Source organism: Sus scrofa, chromosome 2, assembly GCF_054392235.1.
Source record: "Sus scrofa isolate SSC_HxYL_T2T_F1_AM1 chromosome 2, Sscrofa_HxYL_maternal_Yorkshire_Landrace_v2.0, whole genome shotgun sequence".
NCBI classification, from domain to species: domain Eukaryota; kingdom Metazoa; phylum Chordata; class Mammalia; order Artiodactyla; family Suidae; genus Sus; species Sus scrofa.
The window spans coordinates 84,183,529-84,206,374 of NC_139384.1; the positions used below are offsets into that span (position 1 = coordinate 84,183,529).

The 22,846-nt window shown below is 54.7% G+C and overlaps 1 protein-coding gene across 9 annotated transcripts in view; it reads right to left on the bottom strand.

Moving 5' to 3' along the window:
* Window positions 1–10,339: 10,339 nt before the first annotated feature.
* Window positions 10,340–22,846, bottom strand: part of KDM4B (lysine demethylase 4B) — a 143,491-nt gene continuing 130,984 nt past the window's right edge. For 6 of the 9 annotated variants that reach the window (XM_021084034.2, XM_021084031.2, XM_021084033.2 and 3 more), the window contains 9 exons: window positions 20,817–21,039; window positions 19,148–19,224; window positions 18,808–18,863; window positions 18,551–18,659; window positions 14,850–15,035; window positions 14,604–14,768; window positions 14,030–14,149; window positions 13,234–13,326; window positions 10,340–12,190 (listed from right to left, as the gene is read on the bottom strand). In XM_021084034.2, coding sequence (XP_020939693.1) covers window positions 12,014–12,190; window positions 13,234–13,326; window positions 14,030–14,149; window positions 14,604–14,768; window positions 14,850–15,035; window positions 18,551–18,659; window positions 18,808–18,863; window positions 19,148–19,224; window positions 20,817–21,039 — 1,206 coding nt within the window. In that variant the 3' untranslated portion in view covers window positions 10,340–12,013. Of the gene's footprint in view, window positions 12,191–13,233; window positions 13,327–14,029; window positions 14,150–14,603; window positions 14,769–14,849; window positions 15,036–18,550; window positions 18,660–18,807; window positions 18,864–18,961; window positions 19,225–20,816; window positions 21,040–22,846 lie in introns of all 9 variants that reach the window. The other 3 variants (XR_014837760.1, XR_014837759.1, XR_014837758.1) reach the window with 1 other exon arrangement.

A 22,846-nucleotide genomic window follows, 5' to 3' on the forward strand; every position in this document is an offset into this window, starting at 1 on the left:
ATCCATTCAAAAACTTATATGCAGTAAAAGAGAAGCGCCGCCACACGTTACAACCTGGATGGACCTTGCAACTGAGATGTTCTCAGTGACAGCAGACACAGAAGGATACACAGTGTGTGAGCCCAGGGATGGAAAATGTCCAGAATAGACAGATCCATGGAGACAGAGGGTGGATTCATGGTTGTGAGGGGATGGGGGGATGATAACGGGGATGGGGTTTCTTTCTGGGGTGGAGAGAATGTTCTGGAATCAATAGAAGTGATGATTGCACCACCTTGTAAATACAGTGACAGCCACTGAAATGTACACTTGAAAAGGATGAACTTGCTGGTATGTGACATATCCCCATATAAAGTTTAAAAGGATGGGAGTTTCCTGGTGGTCTGGTGGATAGGACTCTGCACTTTCACTGCTTCAGTCCAGGTTCAATCCCTAGTCTAGGAACTGATATCCCCTATCAGTCTGCTAGAAGCCAAAGCCAAATAAAGGGGGCGGGTGGAGTTCCTTTCATGGGTCAGCAGTTAATGAACCTGACTAGGATCCATGAGGATGCAGGTTCCATCTCTGGCCTCGCTCAGTGGGTTGGGGATGTGGTGTTGCCATGAGCTGTGGTGTAGGTTGCAGACACACGGGCTCAGATCCTGCATTGCTGTGGCTGTGATGTAGGCCAGCGGCTGTAGCTCTGATTCGACCCCTAGCCTGGGAACTTCCATATGCCCCGGGTGTGGCCCTAAAAAGCAAAAAAAGAAAGAAAGAAAAGAAAGGAAGGAAGGAAGGAAAGAAAGAAAGAAAAAGAAAGAAAGAAAGAAAGAGAGAGAGAGAGAGAGAGAGAGAGAGAAAGAAAGAAAGAAAGAAAGAAAGAAAGAAAGAAAGAAAGAAAGAAAGAAAGAAAGAAAGAAAGAAAGAAAGAAAAAGAAAGGAAGGAAGGAAGGAAGAGAAAGAAAGAAAGAAAGAAAGAAAGAGAGAGAGAAAGAAAGAAAGAAAGAGAGAAAGAAAGAAAGAAAGAAAGAAAGAAAGAAAGAAAGAAAGAAAGAAAGAAAGAAAGAGAAAGAAAGAGAGAGAGAGAAAGAAAGAGAAAGAAAAAGAAAGGGGGCAGGGACGGTGAAATCAGAATAAGGCTGGTGCCTAAGGCTTGTGTAAATTCGTACAACACCAATTTGGTTTGGATAAGGTAGAAGGGTTGTGTAAAACAGATTATAGAGGAGCCTGAGCGAAGGCTGCACAGAACTTCTCCGTACTATTTTGGGGATCTTCTTGTGGAGTCTCAAGCTATTTCAAAATAAAAGGTAATAATAACTACTATTATTATTAAGGAGATGGATCTGAAACTTGGCCGAGTCTGTCTGTTCCCTGGAAATAGCTTCTGGGTAGCTGAGGGTGAACCAGAATCAGGAGGACAGTGGCCCCCAGACCCCTGTCATCTCGCCAACCCCCCTCCCAGGCTTACCCCCTGCCCCGCAGGAACAGAGAGCCCAGGACCCCTTAAAATGAAAACACCTCACCACGCCCCAAAAGAAACCCAGACGCACTGCAAACACCTTTTAATTCAATGGCCCAAAAGGCACAAGGAGATTATTAGTTTTCTGTAAGATTTGATTCAATTAATTAGTTCCCAAATATCAGCCTATCCAGGCAAGCGAAGGCAAACAGAGATAAATCCCAGCCCAGCCTGGCTTCATCTTTTAAAGGCAATTAACTCTTCGTTATTAGCTTTTAATTAGGGAGTAATAATGGCCTCATTAATACGCTTTATTATACTTGTCACCAGGCAGCTGCTCTGAACAGATTCTATTATCAGATGGCCGTGGCCCTGGTGTCAACACGTGGAATCCAGCGGAGGCAGGGGTTTGAGAGCTGGCCCGTCCGCCCCGCTCAGTTCGCAGGCCTTGGCCTTTCAGGGGACTCACAAGTTCTGCTGACTTCCCCTCCTGTTCCTGCAGCAAACTCTGGGCTGATTCTATGGTTTCCCCACTTAGAACCCTCCCAGGACTCACTCTATCCCCTGCTTCATGTTCCCGAGATGTGTGGGTCTGTGTCCAGATTTCCCTTTATTATTATTACTATTTTGCTTTTTAGGGCAGCACCTGCGGCATGTGGAGATTCCCAGGCTAGGAGCCAAATCGGAGCTTCAGCTGCTGGCCCATGTCACAGCTACAGCAAAGAGGGATCTGAGCCCATGTGTCTGCAACCTACACCACAGCTCACGGCAATGCCAGATCCTTAACCCACCGAGCGAGGCCAGGGATCAAACCCGCATCCTCTTGGATAGTACTCAGGTTCGCTACTGCTGAGCCAAGATGGGAACCCCAGATCTCCCCTTTTTTATAAGGACACCAATCATTCCAGTGTGACCTCATCTTAACAAATTCCATCTGCAAAGGTTTTATTCCCAAGGCGGGGGTGGGGGGTGTCACATTCAGAGGTACCCTGGTTAGGACCTCAACATGTGAATTTTGAGGGGATGAAATTCAGCTGGTAACAACGTGGCGATTGGACCATCTTCCTGGGGTCTGAGCCCCCAGGCACACAGAGCACAGAGAGCGTAGCATACATAGCAGAGAACGCCGCGGTTTATTCACATACTGGAATAGTGCGTACAATTATGAAAAAGGGTTTTTTTGAATGAACTACAGATATAGACAATATGGATGACTCTTAGAGATATAATTTTGAGTGGAAGGAAGTCAGATCTCAAGATATTATACTGCATGATTCCATTCCTAGAAAATACAAGACGGGAGTTCCTGTCGTGGCTCAGCGTACACAAACCTGACTAGCATCCCTGAGGATGAGGGTTCGATCCCTGGCCTTGCTCAGTGGGTTAAGGATCCAGTGTTGCCATGAGCTGTGGTGTAGGTCGCAAAGGCGCTCAGATCCAGCGTTGCTGTGGCTGTGCCATAAGCCGGTGGCTACTGTTTCAATTAGACCCCTGGCCTGGGAAACTCCACATGCCCTGGGTGCAGTCCTAAAAAAAAAAAAAGAGAGAGAGAGAGAGAAAGAAAGAAATACAAAACAGGCAAAGTCAATTTATGATGATGGATAAGAATGGGATATAGGAGTTCCCGTCGTGGCGCAGTGGTTAACGAATCCGACTAGGAACCATGAGGTTGCGGGTTCGGTCCCTGCCCTTGCTCAGTGGGTTAACGATCTGGCGTTGCCGCGAGCTGTGGTGTAGGTTGCAGACGCGGCTCGGATCCCGCGTTGCTGTGGCTCTGGCGTAGGCCGGTGGCTACAGCTCCGATTCAACCACAGGGGCTTCCTGGGAGCACTGGACATGTTTCACTGCTCAATCTGGGGCTAATTACATGGGTGATCAAGTCGTAGAAATTCATCATTATTCATTATGCGTGCTTTTCTGTATGTGTGTTCTACTTCCATAAAAAACTTTTAGAAGTGGTTCATTGAGGTGTAAAAGCCATGCTCAAATCATAAGGTCAATGTCTGGAAATAAGCTGTAAATGTGAGCAGTAAGTAGCTACAGGTCGGCACGAATTGGAAACACAGAATCTGTACGTGCCGTGCCGGGACTAGTTAAACTGTGAGGATGAGGAATTCTCACAAGCACCGGAAAGGGTGTGAATGGAAAACACAGCAATCAATTGGCATTTATCAACTCTGTGGTCACACAAGCTCTGTTCCTGGTGCATTAACAGTTAGGAAACGCTCTTGAAAGGTGACACGGGGCCACTGGCAATCTGAGCTGCAAAAAATATAACAGAATCGGACCAAATATTTTCCAAACAAAAGCCAGTGACCTCTGGATTCAACCAAATATTTTTATCCCACTCCCAAACTTGAGCAAAATAATGCAATTTGTGTTGTGAACTGGTTGTTAAACACAGCCATTATGAAAAATAAAATTATAGAAACTTTATATACGAGACAAATTATATTAAAACCCAAATGATAAATATTCAAGTCATCACTTGGTACTTTTTTTTTTTTTACTACATTTTGCTATCATCTATGCTCTTGAGTTTTTTTAAATATTTATTGTATCTGTTTGGTGGAAACATTATCTAATGGTGGGCTACTGTGCTTCTTTTTCTGATTCTGTAAATCAGTGACATCGGATTGATAGCTTGAAATCAGCCACAAGGAGAGTAATTTACACACTGTAAACAGGCAAGTGCTACCAGCCCAGTGAGTGAATGAATGAAAGATGTCAGGGACATCTCTCAGCCACTCGTGATTACAAAGTAGCTGCTGTGGCTCCAGCCATCATGCCCACATTCCACATGGGAGGAAGAGGTAAGAAGACTGGGGAAAGGGGCAGCACCAGACCTGACTGCCCCTTTCCTGAGGCAATTGAAAACTTCCCCAGAATTCCCCAACTGTCTAGGTCTCATTGCTCAGAACCACGTCCTACGACCATATATACCTGCAAGGGAGGCTGGGAAGGCAAGTGTTTGGATTTCCCAGCCTTTAGTGGAAAGGAGGAGAACAAGGGAGAAGCACTTGGGGATGTCTTCTGTGTCTTTCCACCAGTAGCATCTGCCCCATTTAATTACTGAATTTTTTTCTCCAGGGAAGAGGATCTTTACCGTTAAGCATTTATTTTCTTCCTTTCTTCCTTCCTTCCCTCCTTCCTTTTACTTAAAAAAGACCCCAAAAAACAAAAACCCTAAAGTAGAGCGTTAAGCATTTCTTCGTGAGCCTCAGGGTCGCTTTGGGAAGGCGAGATGGGGTCAGTACTGAAGGGCCACCAGCTTGGGGAACAACCAGGACGAGCCACTGCTGCAGAAAGACGAGGTTGCCTGTAAATTACAAATTCCATGCAGCTTCGTACATCAAGAACAGCCAGGGGCAGTGGTTTGCCTCCTTTGGGGACAGAGCAAAGGAAGAAAATGATGAATATTATGACAACAGCCCCATCGCCCTCTTCAAGCTGGGCAGCAGTGACAGGCTTGCCTGCTGAAGGATGTGGGCGTCCCTGGGAAAAGGTGCTTGCACACATTTTTGAAACATGCGTTTTGAGATAATGTTTCTTTGTGACACCCTCATGTTGCCCATCTCTACAGCTGTTATCTCAGACGGCTGCTCAGCTGCTCACCGCGGGGCCGGGAGGTGTTCAACCACTTGGAAGGCCCGGGGCCATCTCTTTGGGGCTGACATCCCTAACTCAGAACAAATTGGGATTTCTTTCTCTCCCTCACCCCCCAGCCTCTGCCCTTCGACACACCTACAGAAGTTCCGGGGCCAGGGAACAAACTCTTGTCACAGCCAGGACAACGCTGATCCTTAACCCACTGTACCAGGGAACTCCGTGGGATTTCTTAGGAAAATGCAGCTTCGTCACCAGAGGTCTGACCCTTCACACGTGATGGGGCACGTGGTGATTTTCTTTTCCTGTTGGAGATGAATGATTCATCGTGGGATATATTTGAAAACTACACCCAAATGCTTCAGCAGACACCAATGCGGGATTCTTTGCCATGTTAACACAACCGAAATTGGATGTGGCGTGTGTGCTTCTTCCCTAATGGCGAGGACCAATTTTCCAGGCTGCAGGGAGGGAAAGGGGTCTTTGGCGAGACATGCCTGCATTTTCCCAGTCCTCGTTTGAGTTGCTGTCAAGCCTCCTGCCGCCTGAAGCTGACCTTGCTACTCAGTAATTATGGGCTTAGTTTTTCGAATTTCGCAGAATCAGATCAGAGACGAGTGAGCCTGGGATGTGGCCCCTGACCCACAACTCAGCCAGCGACGGGAGCAGGATGGATACAGCGCAGAGAAAGACTGAACATCAAATCAACCTCTTGGCTGGCAGGAAACAATTATCGGGGAATTTTTAAATAATATGTTTTAAGACGGTTCTGACAAAAGGCTTTTCATCATCTGACAGCCTGCTCAATCTGACTCATTAAAAGAGGAATGAATGTTTCGTTCATGAGCAGACATAGTTTTCACCCATCTGATGGATGGGGATCACAGGCTGGGTGAGAGCCCTGGTCCTGCAGGGTGAAGGGGCAGCAGATAGGCTCCTCTATCTAAAGGAGGTGCACAAGGCACTGGGGGTCATCTGGCTACAGGAATTAAAGGCAAAATGACAGAAGCTTCCACCCAGCCATCCTCCCCTCCCTGAGACCCCTTTCAGGAATTTATTCTAGAGAAGCATGAATACATGAATACCAAGAAAACTGCTTTGCTGTAGCATTGCTCGTAATTGGGGAAACTGGGAAATCACCTCTATGTCCACCAATAGGGGATCAATTAAACAAATGACAGTCCATCTGTACAATGGGATATTACTTTTTACCAAAAAACAGGGGGATTCTGTTTGTTCTAGTTTCCTTCTTCTTCTTCTTCTTCTTTTTTTTTTTTAAATGGCTATACAAATTAAAGGCCTGGGCCTTCATACATATGGAAGTTCCTGGGCCAGGGATCAAACCTGAGCCACTGCTGCGACCATGCTGGATCTGGATCCTACAACCCACGGCCCTGGGCTGGGGATCAAACCCATGCCTCCTACAGTTGGATGCTTTTTTCTTTTTAGAGCCACACCCACCACATACAGAGGTTCCCAGGCTAGGGGTCCAATCGAAGCTGTAGCTGCCGGCCTAGGCCTATGCCACAGCTCATGGCAACGCCGGATCTTTAACCCACTGAGCAAGACCAGGGTTCAAACCTGCGTCCTTATGGATGCTAGTCAGATTTGTTAACTGCTGAGACATGACAGGAACTCCTACAGTTGGATTCTTAACCCATTGCACTGCTGCAGGAACTCCTCCACCCTCTTGACTTACTTGTCATTTCTTTCCTTTTTTTTTTTTTTTTTTTTTTTTTTTTTTGTCTTTTTGCCTTTTCTAGGGCTGCTCACGAGGCATATGGAGGTTCCCAGGCTAGAGGTCTAATTGGAGCTGTAGCTGCCAGCCTATGCCACAGCCACAGCAACTCGGGATCTGAGCCGCATCTGTGACCTATACCACAGCTCACGGCAACACCGGATCCTTAACCCACTGAGCGAGGCCAGGGATCAAACCCACAAACTCATGGTTCCTAGTCGGATTCGTTAGCCACTGAGCCATGACGGGAACTCCCTGTAATTTCTTTCTCTGAGAGGAACCTTTCTCTGAGCATCCTTCTTTTTCTGAGGTGTTCTCATCTAGTTTATTTACCCATTTGTTCAATCCTAGGATTCACATAAAGTAGCGACAGAATAGCCTACTTGTGAAAAGCAGCTTCTAGTGGAGTACGCAGTAGTGTCTAGGTATTTTTGTTTCCAGCCTGACAGTATCTGGTCAAAACACTGTTTTCAAGAGTTACTTAGGTCAGCTCTTTTCATCCCCCTTCATTTGTAGTTGGGTTCATGTGTTACCATCTGCTTTCCATTTTGGGGTGCCCACCATGTTCTGGTTGGTTTTAATTAGTTATGGATCAGGGTATGTGAAACAGAATAGTGACTGTAAGAATCACAGCCATTTGTTGTTTGTTTTATGGTTGCATCCACTGCATATGGAAGTTCCCAGGCCAGGGACTGAATCCAAGTCACAGCTGTGACCTACACCACCACTGACCAGGGGGGTTGCTGATGGGACCAAGACTGTGTCCTTATGCTCACGGGGCTGAGAGTCAAGTCAGGGGATGGTCATGGGACCACTCTGTCCTGGGTCACTGAGGCTGTGGTGAGGGAAGGAGGCTCCTGGGGACTCCCCCCAAAATATGTTCTCATCCCACCTCCAAGAAACTGTGATTGTGACCTTATTTGGAAAAAAGCGGCTTTGCAGATATAACTAAGTGAAAGGTTTTGAGATGACGAGGACATCCTAGATTATCTGGGTGGCCCTAAATCCAATGACAGGTGTCCCTGTAAGAGAAAGGCTGAGGGACACTGGAGGCAGAGAGATGGCTCTGTAAAGACAGGGACAGAGGGTGGAGGGATGTGGCCACAAACCAAGGGACACTGAGGGCCACCAGAAGCTGGGAGATGCAGGAAGCCTCCCCTGGAGTCTATGGAGAGAATGTGGCCCTGTGACGCCTTGGTCTTGGATTTCTGGCCCCTGGGACAGAGAAGAAATACAGAGGTTCCCAGGTTAGGGGTCAAAGCGGATCTGCAGCTACTGGCCTACACCACAGTCACAGCAACAACAGATCCGAGCCACATCTGCAACCCACAGTGCAGCTTGCAGCAACGCTGGATCCTTAACCCACTAAGCAAGGCCAGGGATCAAAGCTGCATCCTTGTGGATACTAGGTGCATTCTTAACCCACTGAGCCACAACGGGAACTCCCAGGTTTTGTGTTTCTAAAGTGAAGCAGCTGCCAGGGTTATTGGGGGGAGTGGGGAGGGAGGCTGTCTTGGCTGGAGAGGCCCCTCCCTGCCACCCTGGGGAGCTGCTGGGAGGGGGACCATCTGTCCCTGCCACCTCGTGAGTGGTGGGTAGACCCCGCATCAAGGAGATGCCAGACACCCACTCCTCCTGTCGTGGTGTCACCCTCTCTGGCTGCTGGTGGCAGCAAATCATTCTTATTTTCCCCATTAAGGGAGTAAAATCACAAAGTAAATCTAATCCATAAATAATGCTCTGGGGTGTGGGTGCCAGGGCTACGGTGAATCCCAGCCTAGAGCCATAGGGCAGTCAGCACTCAGCTTTGGCAACTTCTCTGGTTGGTGATGATCTCAGGGCTATGACTTGTGTCCCTAAGCACCCTTGAAGGGGCAGGGAGGTGGCTGGGTGGGGTGGCCAGCAGAGGAGGGGGGCAACTTGGGGTGGGGGAGGAGAGCAAGCAGGCCTACCCGGCCCCAGGCAGGCTTAGAGGATGCTGACCCACCTCGTCAGTGCCACAGAGGGCTCCCTGTAGCAGACAAGGAAACTGAGTCCTGGCTGTGCTGAGGGCACCACAGGCAGCATCTCCCCAAAAAGGGGTCTGAGAAGTGGGTGATGGTGGCAGTGGCTGGATGGAGATTTCATCAAAGGAAATCTGCTCCAGACACAGCATCCTTTAGGATGCTCATACTGCAGAAGAAAAAATGAGGCCCAGAGGGGGAGCCCCTGTCCACAGCCCCCTCACTCTCAGCTTCCCCCCGTCACTGTTCTGCACAGACAACCCAGGGCCTACCTGTCCAGTAAGTACATCTCCTCAAAGCTTTTCCCTTGACCCTCAGCCCCGTGTCCAGCCATTACCTTCCTGTGCGGGGATTGTGCTCAGAACTGACTGGAGAGCAGCTGGCCTCTCCCCACTCCCAACCCACCCATCCCAGATCATGGCAAAAGTCATCTTTCCAGATGCCCAGCTCAGCCCCCTCTGCCCTGGTCTCTGCATGGGTCTGTTCTCCTCTCTGCAGCCAGAGGGCGCCTGTGAGCACTGAGTCCCGTCCCTGGCCCATGGTCCAGCACTCCAGGGCTCCTGCCTTTCTGGGGTAAGGCCCTGCACACCCTGCCCCACTGTCTTCCCTCTCTCCTTCAGGTTCAGTCTGCTCTAGCCACATGGGCCCCCTCAATGTTCCTCCAAAATGCCAGGCACGGTGCTGCCTCAGGGCCTTTGCATTGGCCGTGCTCCCAAGACGCCCCCGTGGCTCACCTCTCAGCTCCTCCAGGACTCCCTGTTATTTGTATCATAGTTGCCATTCCATACATTTTATGTACTGTCAGTGGCTCCCCCTGGTGTCGGCCCTGGAGGGCGAGGGTCCCAACTACGGCTGTATCCCCAGAACTGGCTGGACCATTGACACATTTCTAAATACAGGGGACCCAATCTCATCCCACTGCGTAAGACCCACTGTCTCGCACATCCAGCGGCTGCTCACTACAAAATACACTCCCCTGGATTTCTCTGGTGGCTCAGCAGGTTCAGGTTCCAGGGTAGTCACTGCTGCAGCGTGGGTTCGATCCTTGGCCTGGGGAACTTCTGCCTGCTGTGGGGACAGCTTCCCCCCCCCCCGAAAAAAAAAGTTAAAAAAAAAATTAATAAAATTGAAAGGGAAAAGACACACTCCACAGATATGACAGGAACTGAGTGGGTCAAGGCTGAGAGAGCAAGGGGTCAGATAGAGGGCCCCACCCCAGCAGAAGGGACTTGCTGCCACAGCTACCTCTGGTTCAGCCGGCCCGAGAGGGGTACCTGACAGCCTCTAATGGGGGCAGTCTTATGGAGACACAAACGCCATATGTCCAGCTTGGTAGGTAAATCTCATTCTGGAGGCTGGGAGGAGAGACCATGGGGCCAGGCCAATGTGTGCCCAGCCCACCCTCTGGTGGGGGTGGGGGAAGGAGATGCCACGGCCACCAACGCCCCTTGTATCCTGGGGGTGGGGGCAACCGGAACCCACCCCCTGAGTGGAGACTGCTGACCACCTCCCCGGCACCCGCTCAGAAAAGAAGACACTGCCACGACCTGGAGCTGTAATTCGCAGTGCTCACGAGCCTTTAATTCATTATGAACCTAGAGGCAGGGGAATTAGGCAAAAATACAGCGCATCCTTAATCTCGGGTAGGAAAAAAATCAGAGGGGGTGGGTTTTCTTTTTTCTTGCCGTTTTCGCACATAGACACAGATATATCTTCGTGGGGAAAGTGCATTTCCCTTTGCTGTGCCGCCACCTGTCTGCACCAGTCTGGGAACCCACGACCGACCGGGTGCGACCCAGAAGGACTGGCCATGCGGCCAGAGGGGCGTCTGGCCGCTTCCTTTTTATTCTCTTTACAATATAAATAGCATTTTCAAACTACATATGAACACAGGGACAGCGCCCGGGGTGGGGGGCTGCTGCATGCAGAGGGAACCCCCACATTTCGCCAACTCCCCTGGTACCTCCCGCCCCGCCCGCCCCTCCAGGGCACCTGCCCCTTCCCCCACCAATGAAGTTACTCTCCACTTTCCTTACGTGGTTCTCTGGCCTGGCGACCGTTAGAGCCTCTTTTAAATTAAAAAAAAAAAAATTTTTTTTTTCTTTTTTTATACAAGCAAGTGATGCTCTCCATCCCTCTGCACGGGACAGGGGCGGGTGGGGGTGGGCTGAGCCGGGCTAGCTCCTTCCCCAGCCCAGGGAGGGGGGGAGGGCGAGGAGCACGTTTTTGTGTAGAAATTCAGCCCACAACCCTTAAGAGGCAGATCTCCCTCGAGCTGAAAGCAGCAGATTCCCTTTCGTGCTCTCTCTCCCAGACGCACCAATCCCTGCGCTGCAGAGGACACAGGATATGCCAGCCCCTAGGGGTCCGGGGAAGAGCCCCCCGACCCCCAAGGACCTCCCATCCGAGGCCTCGGCTGGGGAATGGGTCTCCAGAGGGGAAGAAGCTAAAGATGGAGCTACCAGAAGAGAGAGCATTTATTTTGCAAAAGGCCACACACATGGGGGCGGGGGAGAGGCCACCCCCAGGGAGCTGCTGGCCTCCTTCCGAGGGCCCAGGAGGCGGTGCCAGCCGCCCAGACCTTCGAGGGACCAGGCGCCACCTTCCCAGGTCCCCAGGCATCCTGCCCTGGCCTCCGGGCGCCCCCAGGCCTCGCCGCAGCTGCAGCACATCCCTGTGGCTCATGGAGGAGCAAGACCCGAAAACACGACAAACATAAACACAAGAGCTGCTTTCATCTCCCGCAGCCATTTCGGTTTTGAGAAAAAGGACGTTTCGTTTTGTTTTTAAAGCCACAAATCTATAAAACAACTTTGGGTTTGTTTTTTTTTTTCCTTTTCTTTCCTTTTTTCTTGCATTTTTTTTTTAAACAATAGGTATTTATAGAAAGAACCTCACAAAGGTGATTTATATACAGAAGTCACAATCTCCAAGGCTGCTCAGGGGGCAGGCAATGCAGTAGCACCTTTTCGAGAAGAAGAGCTTACATGGTTTACGAATCTGGGTCGAAGGGGTGGCGCGTGCCCCCGCTGGCCCCCCAGAGCCCACGGGGCCCTGCTCCCTGAGTCCGGGGGCGCGTGCGGCGTCCTGCTCGCTCCTGTCGCCGCCGCCGCCGAGGTAGGCTCTCGGGCGGGGGAGGCGAGGACAGGGATTCACACAGCAAGCAAACGCCAGGGCCCGCCGCGCCTGCCTTGCTGGGCCGAGGGGGTCGCTGGGCAGCCGGCTGGCCTAGAAGGAGGCTCCGGGCCGGCACTGAGCCTGCAGGAGGCTCTCCATGAAGGCCAGGTAGTCCGGGTTCCGCCCCGAGTCCTCTGCGGCGCGAGGGGTGCCCACCCGCGGGCGCTTGGCGGCCTTCACCTCCTCTCCCGAGAAGACGTTTTCCTGTGGGGCCCCGGTGCTGACCGACTGCAGGAGACCAGACAGCACGGGGGTTAGTGGCGGGGGGGCGGGGGGGCTGCAGACTCGAGCTTTGGGTCCCCCTGCAAGTCCAACGCGGAAGCCCTCCAGCAATGGGAACAGGAGGCGGGGCCTTGGGGAGGTGATTCGGCCGTGGGGGTGGAGCCCTCGGGAACGGAAGGGGGGTGAGGGCCCTTATAATAGGACCCTGAGCGCTCCCTCCCTCCCCCACCACGTCAGGACAGCTGTCTGGAAACCAGGATCGTCATCAGACACCCAATCTGCCGGTGCCTGGATCTTGGCCTTCTGGGCTCCGGGACCGGGAGAAACTGCTTGTGGTTTAAATGCCCCCCAGTCCAGGGTGTTTTGTTACAGCGGCCAGAATGGACTGAAATCGGGGCTCCACTTGAGGGCCTGGCTAGAGCAAATGCCTGCCCTGCTGGGACCAACGGATCTGGGCTGCTGGCTCCCTCAGTTAATGATCTTCTGAGAGACAACGCTCCCTGGTGACGGCCACGTCTACCTCATGTATCCCTGTCCTGGGAGTGAATTCCCCAGTAGGCGGAGGAGGGGCCCTAACCTCCCAGTCACTGGCCCCCTAGCAGGGCAGGCACCCTGCTGTCCACAGAGCGTGGGAGGCAAGGTCAGGCCACACCCTGGGCGTTGGTCTGCCTGGTAGCTCCTGTCTGCCCACCCCCCTCCCCGCCCCGCAAGGAAACCTTGCGTCTGAGACCCCCCACCAGCTCTGACTCAGCTCTTCCACCCACGGCCAGAGCCCCTGCTCCCCAAAACCTTGCCTTTGGATTAAACATGAAAGAAAGAATAAGGGAAAGCCATCTCCCCGGTTCCTTTCTGCACAGCCAACCTGCAGCTCAGATCCACGTTCAGGTATTGCCTCCTCGCCAGCCGGGCTGACCTTCCCACCGCCCCTCTGGCCCCAGAACAGGCAAAGGCCAAGGCAGGAGCTCAAGGATGCCTGGCCGGGCACTCCTAAAGGCCCACTAAGGGCTCCTGGGGGCAGCGTTCCCTACCTACCCCACTTGGCCACTTACTAGGCGCGACCGGACCCTCTTGGGGAGCTCCTCGTCCAGCGTGAAGAGGTCGCCACGCTTCACCGTCAGCTGGGACCCGTCCTCGAATTCCACCTGCCAAGGGGACGCAGTTCTCAGAGCTCCTGGCTGGCACCTCCTGGCCAAGGCCCTGTCACTCTCCACTCTCTTGCCGCCCCAGGTGAGCGACAGACAGGAAACAACCTGCATTCCGCAGCCGTCAACTTTGTCACAGGGACACAGGTGGTTTTCCTTCTAAGATTTCACACCTTTTTTTTTTGTTTTGTTTTTTAGGGCCGCAGTCGCAGCATACAGAGGTTCCCTGGCTAGGGGTCTAATTGAAGGTACAGCTGCTGGCCTACAGCACAGCTCACAGCAACGCTGGATCCTTAACCCACTGCACGAGGCCAGGGATCAAACCCGCAGCGTCATGGTTCCCAGTCAGATTCGTTTCCGCTGCACCATGACGGGAATTCCCATTTCACACTTTTTAAATAATTTCTCTTCTGTAATCATGGGAAGACATTCACAACCAACTTGCCATTTTTTTAAATCGGAGGCACTGAGTTGCACCCTTAAAAATGGTTAAAACCGTAAGCTTCATGTATACTCCACCACCAAAAAAGCCAAAACCAAAACAAAACAGGAAAACATCTCTACAGGGGAAGCCGCTTGGAGGGCCTTCCAGCTTGTGCTGACCTCCTCAGTGAGTGGGCAAGCGCAGTCACACCCAGCAGGACTGGGCCGACGGCCCCGCCCTAAACGTGTCCCTGTACCTGGGCCACGGGGACTCCCTCACCTGGTAGATGTGACTGGTCACTGAGGAAATGAACTTGGCCCTGTAGATGTTGCCGTCAGTCCACCGGAGCTCAACAAACTCGCCCTCGGGCGGGGGTCCCAGCCGGACACAGTCTCTACTCTGTGGAGAGAAGGATGGGCGGGGGGTGAGGGGTGCTCTAGGCTCTGTTACCACGCTCGCCTGGGCTAAGAAAGGTCTCATTTGGTAGATTTTGCAGCCAGGAGGAAGGCCGAGCTCTCTGCTTGAACTGTAAAGGCCAGACCCCACCTAAGGCTGGGGCAGGGGGGGGTTGCGGGAGCTCGAAGCCCTCCAAGCCCTGGTTCACCTTCCTTCTGGGCGTACCTAGACTGGCCCCGCTCTGGGCTGTTTCTGCAGAAATGGTGGGTGCTTTCCAGCAGGGGACCTACAGCCTGGGCCTGTCCAGCAGGGACACAGGCGACCCTGGATGCTGGGGACCCAGGTCGAGGGATGCAGCCACTCCCAGCTTCTAAGGGTGGTGCCCGCCTTGCGCCACCCCGCCCCTCGCCCCACCCACTGTCCTCGCCCCACCCCCGCCCCACCCCACGTGGCTCACAGTGATGCTCTCTGGGTACAGGTTGTCGCTGTAGGACCCATCGTCAAAGTTCACTTCGTAGAAGGTCTGCGTGGTGGTGCCAATGACACGGCACCGGTAGTAAAGCCCGTTGCGGTTCTTGGTGATGACCACCTGGCCTAAGGACACGGCCCTCAGGACCTGGACCTGGGGGTAGAAGGGGAGTCAGAGGCTGGGCGCAGGTCGGGGGTGGGGAGGGGGGTTTGGAGGGGAGGGGCAGGCACTCACGTTGTGGCTCCCTGACTTGTGCTTGAAGCAGGTGATGGAGACGACGTAGGGCCAGTCATCTGGCTCCATGAGGACGCCGGCGGCGTGGGCACAGGTCACATGGAAGGAGGTGGAGCAGTGCTCGCAGGAGCACTGGATGCAGGCGCCAGACACCTTCTTCATCCGCTTCCGACAGTACACACATTTCTACGGAAAACAGGCAGCGGGAATGGGGCTCTGGCCGCCGCCTCTGTCCCCAGGGCTGAGAGCCCCCTTACTACACCCTCGGCTCTCTCTCCTGGGGGTGACTCTGAGACCTAGGACTGGAGCGCAGAGGCCCGGCAGCTGGCCTTGGATGGAGGCATCCTGGGAGAGGCTGGCCCAGCTCCCCTTGGCTGGGAGTCTTGACCACAGGGCAGGTAGGAGCCTCCCCCTAAACCACTCCCAGACTCACCAATCTGCCTGCCCCAGCACTCCCAGGACTTTCCCACACACCCCTCCACATAGCTGCCAGGAACCACTAGTGAACATGATTCATCCATGAAAAGGCGAGAAGCACTGACACTTGCTACCATGTGAATGGACCTCGAGACCATGAGGCTCAGTGAAGGAAGCAAGACACAGAAGGTTACACAGTGTGTGATTCCGTTTATGAGAAACGTCCCGAACAGGCCAATCCAGAGAGACAGTGGGTTCGTGGTTGTCAGGGGCTGGGGAGATGGATGGGGGGGGAGTGACTTCTAAAGGGGACTGGGTTTCTTTCTGGGGTGATGGAATGTTCCGGAACTAGACAGAGATGATGGCTGCCTAACTCCATGAATGTACTAAAAGCCACTGCAATGTTCCCTTTAAAATAGTGGATTTTCTCTTACTTTTGAATGAACAGCACTGCAGTGGAGCCCCTTTGTAAGGAGGGGCAGAGGGCCCACACCGTCGCAACACCCTATCTGGGCTGACCTGCTCTGCTAGGTGACAGCTCCAGGGCCATGGACGCTGCGCCCCTGCCCACATCCAGCCACTACTTAGCAGCTACCAGCCTATCACTCTTGTACATTTAATAAGTCGGCCTTTATCGCTCTGTAAACCATATTCAAAAGCCAGAGAAGTCCCATAGCCAAGGTGCTGCACAATCGCGGGCCCAGCACTAATCAATAGCAATGAGATCTCATTATTAAACTGTCAATGCCTGATTCTCCGCTGGGCCGCAGGGACAGGTGCTGACACACAATGGCCCTCAGGGACGGGGCTCCGGTTGCCTCCATGGGGAGTGGAAAGTGGGGCACAGCCCACCCAGAAACCCAGCCTTGACACCACAGCTGAAACCCGAAGGCCGAGCATGGCACACAGCTCATCCACTCCAGCACGTAGTGACAGCTCATGATTCTGTGTTTCTGCGTCATGAGGGATGTGGGTCAGGCCTCTGCTGGACCATGCATCAGGAGTGAGCTCCAGGCCACCCTAAGCGCAGACTACCTGTGCCCCCTGCCTTCTCTCCCATCAGGACCTAAAACAGCCCTCTACATCTCAAAGCAGGGCCGATACGAGGGCAGGACCAGTTCAAAGCACCTCAACAGCCTTGCCTCCACCAGCCCCCCAAAACTAACTGGCCTGGTGAGGGACCGAGCTCGAGGCTCAGGCCGCCAGCCAATGGGGCCAGCCCCCACTCACCAGGACTGCCAGGCACCCAGAGCCAGCAGCCAGGGAGTCACGGGGAGAGAAGGATGGCAGAGGACCGATCCTGCAGCCCTTGCGTGGCCCCAGGAAGGCAGGCGGGCGGCTGGGCAAGCAGGAGTTAACCACTGGCTTCCCTGCACAGCTCCATTAGGCAGTACAAGCGAGCCTCGTGTAAAAGGATTTTTAATTCATCGTTACAAGTGCCGGTAATGAAGAGGCTGCAAGCTGGAAATGTCAGATGATCCATAAAGCGTCTGGGAGGGAGGATCTATCACGGTCCCGCGCACCGCACCATCGCTCCACCTGAATAATGAGGCCTTTTATACCCGCACTCCTGGAGGAATCACCAGCAGGCACCGGCCTCTTGCTGATGCTCCTCTGGGCTGGGCAGGGCTGGCGCTGGCCAGGGCCCCCCTCCCCTCCCACACGGCTCCTGTCCACTCAGCCCTGCCCAGGGGCCCTGCATGTTGGGCTCCGTGGTGGATGTCTCTGTTCCTTCGCTCGGGACTCACCACCAGGCACACTGTAGGCCAGGAGGAGCGTCAATACCCAGGCATTGCTCCAGGGAGCTGGGAAATCAACCAGGTGGGAGCCCCTGGCCAGGGACCCAGCTCCCCGGGGGGCTGCAAAACACATCTCATCACCCACATGTCCCCCACAAGGCCACCTGCAAACTCACAGGTGATGACCTGGGAGCATGCGCTGGTGCTCAGACAGCATGATCAGTGCTTTCTGGTGCGGCCCAGCCCGTGCTCACCATGCAGGGGAGCACTGGCACCCCTTTTAATGGAGGAGAAGGCTGAGACACAGAGAGGTCAAGGAGTCTGTCTGGAGCCACACCGCTGGCTGGTGGCTGAGCTGGAATGGAAACCAGCTTTTGCTCACTGTCTTGCCTACTACCTGGAAGGCTCCCCTGAGGGGTGTCTTGCTTTTAGCAAGAGCAGGAGGCCAGCCTGGCGAGGCCACACCTGCCTAAGGAGGGCCGTGCTCCTTAGAGGGAGAGTGCACCAGCCATCAAGAGAGGTCACTTAGGGAGCTCCCGCATCTCCAGAGCAGAGAAGCCAACAGCCCAGTTTAAAAATGGGCAAAGGACCTGAATACACATTTCTCTACAGAAAACATGCAGATGGCCAACAGTTACACGAACAGATGCTGAACATCACGAATCATCAGGGAAATGCAAATCAAAACCACCTGTTAGAACAGCTATCCTCAAGAAGACAAGAGACGCCAGTGTTGCCGAGGGTGTGGAGGAAAGGGACCAATCGTGCACTGTTGGTGGGAATGCAAATTGATACAGCCGCTATGGAGAACAATATGGCAGTTCCTTAAAATACTAAAACTGGAACTAGCATGTGATCCGGCAATCCCACTCCTGGCCTTCTATCTAAAGGCACACCCCACATTCATTGCAACATCATTTACAACACCCAAGACTTGGCTTGGAGACAAGAGCCAGGACTTAGAAGTCTGGTGAGTCGGAAACTTAAAAGAAACAACCTAACTGTTGGCGGACAGTTGAATGGATAAAGAAGATGTGGTGCAGTAATACAAAGGAATACTATTCAGCCGTGAAAAAGAAGGAAATCCTGTCATTTGTGGCAACATGGATGGAGGTTGGGGGACACTATGCTCAGTGACATTAGCAAGACCCAGAAGGAAACCCATTCCCATGAGGAATCTAAAACAAACTTACAGAATCAGAGAGGAGAGTAGTGGTTGCAGGGGTCAGGGAGGGGAAACAAGGAGCTGCTATTTAACATGCCAGCTACACAAGATGAAGATGTTCTAGAACTCTGCTGTACAACCACTGTGACTGTACTGTGTACGGAAAACTTTGGTGACAGACCAACATGGTTAAGCAAGAAAGAATGGGGCAGAGTGCCCATGGTGGCTTCTGCTGTGTAAAAAGCTGGAAACAGAGACTGAGAGAGGAGCCTTGCTTTTCTCCAGGCACCTCTGGGCCTATTTAGGCCAAACTGAAATCATTAGGTCTGGCTCCCTGGCCACTACCCTGCATGCCCAGGGTGGGACTCCAGGGCCCCTACCAGCTTCCACCGCTGCTCGGGGATGGCGCTGATGTCCACGGGGTGGCGCTCCATCACGTTCAGGAACCGCACTTCGGGGACGGCAATGGCGCAGATCACGTGGATCCACCTGGGGGCAGAGGGTGGGGTCACGGGTGTACCAGCACCAGCCCAGAAGTTGGGCCTATGGGACCTCATCTACTCCTCCTGCTCCTGCCCTCGCCCACCCCCCACATCGTCCCTCGGGACACCCCAGGAGGAGGGACCCTTCTACCCACCTCCTGTCCGTCGTCATCTGCAGGGCTCCTCCGCGGAGGTTGCACAGGCAGCACTCCTGCAGGAAGCAGACAATCGCTGGGTGAGGGGTGTGCAGGGTGGGGCCGCCCGCCTGCTGCTCCGGGACCTGGTCCGGCCCCCTCCCTCCGTCCTTACATTTCAAACTAGCGGCCACTGAAGTGATGGGCCAGGAGTGCGTCGGGCTCCACCCGAGGCCCAGGGAGGTGAGGCCGCCAGCCCAAGGTCACCCTGCGGGATCGGGTGAGCCCCGGGCCCGGGCCCGGCTCCCCCACGGGCCGTGATGGCTTTCAGAGCACCACCCCAGCTGCAGGGGCGAGTTACCGCAGTCCAGGCGTGGGCCGCGCACCGGGAACACGTCCAGCCCTCATTGACCAGCTCAGGGCGGATGCCGTAGCAACCTGGAAAACAGGGGCGGGCGGCATCTGTCACCGCAGCTGCGCGCGGGCTGACGGGCCCCTGGGGTGCGGCTGCGGTATTGAGGGTAATTGTTCTCGCCACCCGCTCTACCTCGATCCAGGCCACTGCACGCAGAGCCAGGGAAAGTGTGGAAACAGGCACGGGGAAGAAGAGCAGGTCTCCAAAGCAGAAGCCCTACTGGGTCTGGAAGCTCAGTCTGGCCTTCACTCCCTCCCCCCACCGCGGTCTAGGAGCGCCCCGACCCTCTCTGAGCTGAGAGCCAGGAAGGTGGTGGAGAGGGTGTGTGGGAGGCAAAGAGGGCCTCAGGGAGCCTAGAGTCCAGAGCAGCAGAGCTGGGCAGGGCAGAATCACCGCTCCTGGCAGCACAGTTGGACGCTCAGGGTTACCAAGGCGGGTTGGCTTTAGGACGTGGTCCCAGTTTACAAGTGGGGAGAGGGCCCGCAGGGGGAGTGGAGAGCCAAGTCCCCAAGCAGGGGAGAAGGTACCACCCACCCCAGGACCCCACCTCCCCAGAGTCACCACTCAGCAGTACTGCAGGGGCCCTCAGCCAGCCGAGGCTTGCGGCCCAACAGGGGCCCTGCTGGCTGGGGTGGTTATCGACCAGTGAGGAGGGGTCCCTGGAGAGACCACAGAGAAAGCAGGGAAGCAGAAACGAGGCTCTGTGTCCCCATGGAGGCCTCAAGGTCCCTGAGAGCCATTCCATAGCTGCCTGCTCTGTCCCCTGGGGCACTCAGCCAAGGCCAGGCCCTGGGCAGTGGGAGCAGAGTCCTGGCTCCTGGAGGAAGTGGGGGCTCCCCCTCCAGAGGACCTCAAGCCCCTCGAGAGCAGTGAGGCAGTAGGCTCGGTTGCTGCCATCCCCCTGACCCCCAACCCCAGGAGCAGTTCTCCCAGCCAGGCTCAGCTGGGCAGAGCAAACAGGCTCCCAGCCAAGAGACAAAAGTGAGCCAGGGGAAGGCCTCCTCGGGGGCAGATGATGGACAGAGATCTACGGCCACCTTCCTACACAGGCTGCACACGAAATTAAGTGGCTCCAGAAGCCTTCCCGTCCTAGGAGTTCAATATCACATTCGCTGGCCCCCCTCCACCCAAGAGAGGGGCAGACATCTATCTTCCCGTCTCGGGCTACTGGCCTTCTGGATTTGGGGGAGGGTAGTTGCCGACGGCGGAGATAAATCAGACCCCTGGACCACTCCAGCATCTCAGCTTTACCATCAATTCTAACTCTGGCCCCAAAGTGCAGAGTTTAAAAGCGTCACGGCCCCTGATGGGCACTTGATCTCCTGCTGCCTCCCAGGCCCTGGTACGGAGGGAAGGCCTTGGCAGACCCTTCCAGAACGGGGCTGATCAGACAAGCCCACCGTGGCCAGTGAGAAGGGCAGGACGTCTGCTCCATGACACCAGGTCCTGCTATGGGCCCGAAGGAGCAGCCATGGAAAGTGGCTTCCTTGCCTGGCAGACGTGAAGGCAGCTGTCTCGGAGGGCAAAGTGGGGCTGCATGTGGCAGACCCCACGGCTCTTGTCCGGCCCATAGCCCTCCCTCGGGCGCTGCCCGCCACCAGGGCCCGGCACTCACTGGCGTGGACCTGCAGGCAGCACTTGGCACAGGCGATCAGCAGGCTGGTTCCGTCGTCACCGATGTACGAGTTGGCGGGGAGTGGCTCTGTGTTTTCGCCGCTGGAGATGAAGCACATCTCGGGGATCAGCGGCCGTGTCTTCTGGCCACTTTTGGAAGGCGGTGTGGCCGAAGGGCCCTCCCCGAGGGAGGCCTGGGGAGTCTCCTTCTCGGTCTGTAGGGACTGCGGGAGACGGACTGCCTTCAAGGGAGAGCCCGGCATGGGCTGGGGGGGGACAGGGCATCCCTAACGCTGCCCTCGGCCCACTGGTCCAGCAGCCTCCATCTGTCATGTACATCCCCGGCCAGCTCCTGGCTGCACTCATACCTCCTCGACCAGGACACCTACAGCCGCCCCATGACGGGTCTCCATGACACGCCCTCCCAGCCCCCAACCTGCTTGGAAGCCCCTGATAGAGCCTCTCCAAAGACAGATCCGGTCCGGCCTGCCCCCAAACCCTCCCACTTAGGTTGATGTCCAGACGCAGCATAGACACCACCCTGCTGCCTTCGTCCCCCTCGTCCCCGCTGCCCTGACTCTCTTGGTTCCAGCCACATGGGCCTCCTCGCTGTTCCTCCAACATCTCCAAAGCCAGGATCGGTCCTGCCCCAGGGCCTGTGCATGCACTGTTCCCGTGGCCTGGGGCACTCAGATCTCTGCTCACTGTGCTTTGGACCCCACCCTGCCCACATGACCAGCAGGTCTCCAGGACTCCGCCTGCTCTGTCTGCCTCATGGTTCTGACCATCGTGTGACACCATGTCATCTATGTGTCTATGTGGGGTGTTCGCCTCTCCTCTGACTTGCACCCCATGATGGTTGTACTCTAGTCCTCCCCAACCCCCATATCCGATCAGAGGAAGAGACTGTGATGAAAAGTCCTGCCCACGACACCAGTATCCAGCATGATCCCCGGACCTGTCACAGGCTGTTAGGGCTCCCAGTTGAGCCTCCCGGGCACCCAGAGAGATGGGAGGACACTGCCCCCCTCCCAGTGGAAGCAAAGAAGTCACGGGGGATCACCAGCCTGATGTACCATGGGGGGGGCACCTAGGGTGTCCCACCTGGCACCCTGGATTAGGGGGCTAGCTGGTTTCCAAATAGGCAGAATTTCCAGCCACAGCCCTTCCTGCAATGCAGGACAAGAGAGGCCTGGCCCCTGACTCCAAGGGCTCCAGACTGAGGAAGCCAAAGCCCCTCGAGGCCCACTGGTGCTGTGGGCATGATTTAAACCGAGTCACGATGCTTCACTTAGCAACCAGGATTAAAGAGGTTGGCCTCTTAAGCCAGCGTTCCCAGCTGACTCCCAGCAGCACCAAGGAGGGTCCTGCCTGAAGAAGTCTGAACATTTCATCTCATCCACTTCCACCACCCAATGTGGAATCGCTTAGGGACAGCAGGACCAGGCAGCTGAGCAGCAGGGCCCTTGAGATGGGCATGCTGCCCTGGCACAGGGCACAGACCTCGGACTACTCAGGTAATGTGTGGAAAACCCCAGGCATTCGGCTAGTAGCCGGGGACCCCAAAGCAAGTGAGACCTGGCCTGCCCTCTGGGGGCTGATAAACAGAGGGCAGGATTAAGAGCAGAGGTGGGCAGAGAAACCTGGGGGGCCAGAGTCAGCCTGGGATGGAAGGTCCAGAAAGGTATCCCAGAAGAGGTGGCCAGCCACTGAGTGGCCACAAAGAATGAACAGAAATCCACCTGGCAAGAGGATCTGGGTGGGTGCCCAGGGGCCTGAGTGGGTGCATGAGAGATGCTAGGGCACAGCATGGAGCCTGCAGGGGTTTCCAGCCAGGCTGTGCGTGGCTATAGTGAGGTGTCAACCGGCAGGGCAGAAGGCAGGCAGGGGGAAAGGGCTGGAAAGCAGGCAGTGGTCAGGGCCGGGCTAGGGGGAGAGAGGGAGAAATAAGAAGGAAACCGGGAGGGCCTGGCAGCTGACAGTACCAAATGGAATGCCAGGAGAGGCCAGGTTCATGGCTAGGGAAACTAG